The 6,083-nt window shown below is 39.8% G+C and overlaps 2 protein-coding genes across 2 annotated transcripts in view; both read left to right on the top strand.

The window, feature by feature from the left end:
• Positions 1-4,364, top strand: part of Intu (inturned planar cell polarity protein) — a 61,338-nt gene extending 56,974 nt beyond the window's left edge. Inside the window, exon 16 of the mRNA XM_028764344.1 lies at positions 1,280-4,364. Coding sequence (XP_028620177.1) covers positions 1,280-1,391 — 112 coding nt within the window. The 3' untranslated portion in view covers positions 1,392-4,364. The remainder of the gene's footprint in view (positions 1-1,279) is intronic.
• Positions 4,365-5,163: 799 nt separating this feature from the next.
• Slc25a31 (solute carrier family 25 member 31) overlaps positions 5,164-6,083 on the top strand; it is a 14,882-nt gene continuing 13,962 nt past the window's right edge. Inside the window, exon 1 of the mRNA XM_028762264.1 lies at positions 5,164-5,176. Within this exon, the coding sequence (XP_028618097.1) occupies positions 5,164-5,176 (13 nt within the window). The remainder of the gene's footprint in view (positions 5,177-6,083) is intronic.

Consider the following 6,083-nt stretch of genomic DNA (forward strand, 5'->3'; position numbering starts at 1 on the left):
AGAGAGGGAGAGAGAGAGAGGATGGAGGATAGAAGAGAGAAAGAGGGAGAGAGGGAGAGGGAGAGGGAGAGGGAGAGGGGGAGAGAGAGAGAGAGAGAGAGAGAGAGAGAGAGAGAGAGAGAGAGAGAGAGAGAGAGAACACGAACAATCAGGATCAAGGCTGCTCAGAGACCTCCTCAAATCACTAATCCTTTATCTCCTTTCCCTCTTCATTTATTCCTCACTCCCATGCACTCCTTCAAGACCCTTCTGTCTGTGTCACTCTGCCTGTCCACTGTGGGCCAGCCTCATTGCCACTGGGCAGCTGTTTCTCTGTTCTTTCTGTAGAGGGCCCCCCCTTTACATCCATCAACACTAACAGGTTATCTTCTCAAAAGGACCCATGAAGAGCTTCCTTCCCGCACTGAAGCAGCACTCTGCCTTTCTCTGCACTGCCCACTTTACTTTTTTGGACGGGGTTTGCCTACTGGCTTTCTTGTCTAGTGCCTTGGTGCAGAGACAAGAATGCCAGCCGCATGAAATCAGGATTCCTACTTGTCTTTCCTGCTATTGATTTCTGTCTGTAGTTGGCCCTGGCACTCAATAGCAACTTGATAAAATATGAAAGTGTAGTAGATGGAGTTGCATTGGACAAATGGATGGATGAGTGAGTAGCTCGGTGAACCAGAGGCAGAGGAAGTCATCATCCCTAAGCCTTACATCCTACAGAGGAAGTCTGAAATACATACACTCACTGTGTGTTATAGATGCAATGTTGACATATATCTATATATTCATATGTAAATATGAATATGTATATGTACACATAATAGATTAGACTATACAGCCATACTATAGGAATCCCGAAGAAGAGAAATATAGCATTTGCCCAATTTTATTTGCAAATGAGTTGTCACTGTTACAATGTTTTAACAACAATAGAGCAGTTTAAAATATAAGTGCCAATAGAATATTTAATGGCTACTGTGCTTAAAATGATATGGGCAGTATTGCCTAGATGGTAATAAACAGGTTTAATATTCAGGACTGAGAGGCACAGTAATGGGCATGGATAGGAGTTCCTACACTCTAAGACAATAACATTAAGACATATTTATTTAAAAAGTGGGCTGTATTCTATTTTCTGTAGATTTAGACTCATGAGTTTTTGATGGCAGTGGTGTTTTTTGGTTTTGTTTTCAGTTTTTTACTGATTCTACCAAAACTGAAAGAAAACAAACAGAAGGGATTGTTATCACCCTTAATATCTGAAATGACCATGTTTTTTTTCTTTCTGCAGGAGGCTCTTCCTTGACCCAAAACCTCAGGAACTATATGTCTGTTTTCACGACTCAGTCTCAGAAATTGCCATTGAAATGGCATTTAAATTGTTCTTTGGGTTAACGTTGTAGCTGTGTTTGAAAGACACAAAGTGACACGCAGATGGACCACAGGACAGCATCAGAATGGCCGAAATCATCATACAGAGATAAAGCTCAGTGCAGTCACTGTTCAGTACTGTCCTTGTTAAATACTGAGATGCAGTGCTATTGGGTTGGTGCATCAGTTCCTGTGTGGTATTATATAAGACATCTGAGCTGATGCTCGATCAAAATATAGAGACAAGATTGCTAATTTATTGCCATTTTGGTATACCATGTTAATTTATTGAATAGTTTTAAATAATGTGAATTCTTTAATAAAAATTAATATAGGAAATGTTTAATTGGGGGGTCATATTTGAATTACTGTTTGTTTTCATAAAGCCCAATACTGACTGACTGACACCTGGTAAAGGAAGCATGACTTGAAGGGATGACAAGCTTCTGTAGTCAGTGCTGTGTTGTGAGCGAGCCTTTGCATCAGTTAGACCTCAGAGTACATGGGAAGTAATCACATTATTACTGCATTAGGATTCTGAAATGCCCAATTATGAAAAATGTGCTGTTTGCTTATTGGTCAGTATCTAAATTTACAATACCTGTGTTCTGGTTTCTTAGGAAATCAAAAGCCTCTGCATTGGTTTAAGTATTTTAGTAGATACCCCACTACAGAGGCAGAGGGGAAGGATGACAGTTAAAGTTAATTTATATTTATTTGATTCTCTTTATTCTTTTTGGTAAACTTTATTTGGGTTAGGATACGTATTGGCAATCATCTGTAAACTTCCATAGCTTTCTTTCTGGTTCACATACATTTATATCAACTCTATCAGATCATTTTAAAAACACTGAAGGGGGGCTGGAGGTCAGGAACAAGTACCTCATTGGAAGAGACCTCAGTTCAGCTCCCAGCACCCACATTAGGCAGCTCAAAACCACCTGTAACTTCAGGGAATCCTTTGGCTTTTGCAGGTACCCACACATACAGTTAGAAAATACAATCCTTTTTTAAAACACTGGGGGGAAACCAGGCTAAAGCTACCTACCATATGTAACTTTTTGCATAAAATACTAATTTTTGTTGGTATCAGTCTGTATTGGGTTTTCCCAAAGGAGTGGGTTTGCTTTCCTTGACTGTAACTGATGTGGGCTTCAGCAGTACAGATTTTCTTTGGCTGTGAGAATTTGATGTGTTGAAAAGTATAGTAAATGCTAAATTTATTATTGCCATCTACCCAGATGGACATCCAGAGGCTCAATATCCTCCCACAGTTTACAGTCCTAGGTAATTTCTCCTTCAGGGATTGTATATGTTGGAAGGCAAGCTATCTAAAGCCTGTCTAAAGTTCATCCCTACATTTTCCCTCCCTCAAACATGAGCCTTCCAGCTTAAAACTAGAAAACATATGAGTCATCCCTGATCCATTTGGTCTTATAAAAAATACTGTTACCTCAGTCATCAGTGAAAGATTCTCATCAAGGCATGGGTGACAGATACCAGCTGTTTATATCACCAGTGACTTCTGGGCCTTAATATCAGCTTTCAAGTCGGATAAGAAAATTAGGCACCTTAAAATGTAGAAAACACTTTGAAATATTTCTCCACTTAACTGAATCAAATTAGTTAAGACTCTCTTCTGTCGTAGACTGCCTGTGTGTGGATATATGTGTTCCAGCATTTCTAAAACTGTATTTATTAAATGTCTTGAATTTCTGGATATACCCTCAAGTCCTGAGCTGCTTCTAGTGCTGATCATTATGATGAATGGAACTGTTAATCACCTCAGATGTTCAAACAGAACAAACTAAGACTTGGGATTTTAATAGAGGAAACTTTTATTCCATTTAAATTTTGATCTGTTGGTGCTTTCTTTGGGTCAGATAGCCATGAGCACACTATTCAAAATGTGATGTAAAAGACAAACACAGCACAGATGTGAAAGATGGGCCATTGGCAGTATAATCCATGTGCACCATAACTCCATGTTGAAGAGACATTGCATTTTTAAGGAATGAGTATTGTCTTCTTTTCATTTCCAAGTGAATATTGAAGACAAACTTAGCTGATCATGTCTGTAAATAACATGTCTGACTCACATCTGAAAGTCAATCAGTTTGATTGTTCAGCTGAGTTCCTGTCTGCCTGGTTTTCAGGGAGGGAACAAAGTATCAAGTACAGATCCCATAATGATGGCCTTCAGAGAACCCTCCGTGAGTCAGGTTGTGTTCACATCCTGGTACTAAGGAACATTACTGTATGAAAGTAAAATGCATTGTCTGCCTAACATGCTTAGAACTGTTATGTCTGGCTTGGTGGCACATGCCTGGAGTTCAGTATTCAGGAAGCTGAGGCAGAGGGCAGGCCGGGCTACATAACAAGACCCTGTCTGTAACTAACAATAAATTACAAACACTTTACTACTATCTCGTGCTTCTTAGTCCCAAAGAAACTCTAGACTCTTGCTTTTTCTTTTCCTCTTCTCTCTCTCCTCTCTTTCCGTAGCTTTCTTTGTTTCTGTCTTGTCAGAGAACTGTACCTAGGAGGGTACACTTTTTGTGCCAAGGACTATAGATGATGATAAATACCTAACAAAATGGTTATGGTAAAATAATCTCTTTTAAATATTTTTGACACAAGTTGAAAAGACCGAGAACCCAGTCTACTAAGTTTTGTCTGCCTTAACCAACTATGAAGCGTAAGCTGTGGGTACCATTTATCATCAATAAGTGGCCACTGTCTGAGAACCAGAAGGGTACAGTTAAGTCATACCCATTACTGCACAACATGACAGCAGTAACCTTCGAAAATTACTAAGCGCTATAGTTTTGAGAATAAGGATTTATATTTTGGAATTTTTCTTGAAATGGTAAGTTCTGTTAAAACTTGAACCTACACACCAAACCGTATGAACTAATTTAATTATGGAGAGTTTTATTTCTGTATGTAATTAAAGCTATTTTTCTACATTATCCAGAGTTTTAAATAAAAATGTTCGTTTGCAATATTGTGTTTGTCTTTTAAAAGTACTTGTGTGTGTGTGTGTGTACACGTGCACGTGTGTATGCTTATGCTCACACCCTGCACTATGACCCAGTGACAAGGCGCACATGAGGTCAGTGTACAACTAGAGGTTGTTTCTTCCTACTCACTGTATCCTAGGGATGGAACTGTTATCATGCTTGGCAGTAGTCACCTTGACCCACTGAACCATCTCGCTATCCTTACGCTACCTTTATAAACACTTACCCAACAAATGGTTCCTGAACTCCTACCCACTGCCAAACACTGCCAAGCACTGCAGATGCAGCTATGAACAGACTGAGACTTTCTGCCCTCACAGAGTTTGTCTTCTCATGACACAAGAAGACCACAGAAAAGATAAAGGGTGTTGCTGAATGCCAGGAGAATTAACTGGGAAGTAAGAGAATGTGAAGTTAGCAAACAGGGTGGCCTGGGAAGGATTTGCTGAAGTGGCCTCAGATCAAACTGAGAAAATGTAACCATGATGATTGATGAGGAGAAAGGAAGAAACAGCACAGAAGGCCCTAGCCCAGGCACTTTTATATCAGTTAAATCACTACGACTTCTTCCCTTCCTTGAATCAGGAAATTGTCACACAGCCAATTAATCAGGTGCAGGTCCAGACTTTGAAAACTTGACTGAGCTCCCATAGTGTTAGAAGGCAACGTTCCTAAGTGAGTACTTTCTCTTGGTCCTGTGTTGCTGGATGCAGGTAAGTGGATGCAGATGATATATATCATAGAGGAATAAGCAATAATATTGCCAGCTGTCGGGTCAAACATGAGCATGGAGGGTAAGGCAGAGGCAATGGCACTGAAGAAGGCAGCAGACTCAGTTTTCTGTCCTTAGAGGTTCCATGTCCCCCGTGACCAGAGACAGAGCTTAGCTTAGAAATCCAGTCTCATGCGGAGAGTAACTGAGGACTGCCTCTAAACTTGTTACACTCTGGTTGATGTCCTTCGTTATGAAAGGAGACTGAAACGTTTCACCTGACAGGTCTTGGTTAATAAGCTGATCATTTCTGGGATTTGCAGCAGGCTTCACAAAGGATTTTTAAATCACTGTGATAAGACAAATTAAAATATAAATCTGCCAGTGACGATTAAAGCATTTGCTTCAGGAAGATTACTCTAGACACAGTATATGAAATAGAAAGACCAGCTGAAAACACTAGCAGAGTCAGCGAGTCACTGGGAAGGGACAGCTGGAGATACATGGAAGGAACCAGGGGAATTTGCCAACTGACATGAGCAGTAATCACATATTAACAAGACTTTGGTCTACCGTCCTGACCTAAATGCCTCTTTACTAGACACAAAATTAGAAAGGTTAAGATACCAATGAAAACTAGATCCTTTTGTTCAAAAAAGCCAAAACTCATCCAGCTCCCAATAAAAGTGTCTCAAAGTTCTTGGTAGGTAATACCAATTGAAACATAAGAGAAATTATCAACCAAAAAATAGCAAACATGCCTTAGAAAGCAATTAAGAATGTATATGCTGCCATAGTAGGATCTGGATGAAAAAAAAAGAAAAGCCAGATGGAAAAGAAAGAGACATTTTCAGCATAGTACCCTGAGAAGCTTGAAATGTGGTGTATCAGCTTCTGATGAGGCCTCAAATGTGGGGTAAGGGCAGGCTTTTTGAATTGAGCCCTTTTAGGATTCCATGAAGTTAAAACTATTTTATTTTGAGGGGGGG

This window comes from Grammomys surdaster, unplaced genomic scaffold, assembly GCF_004785775.1.
Source record: "Grammomys surdaster isolate TR1022 unplaced genomic scaffold, NIH_TR_1.0 62, whole genome shotgun sequence".
NCBI lineage: Eukaryota > Metazoa > Chordata > Mammalia > Rodentia > Muridae > Grammomys > Grammomys surdaster.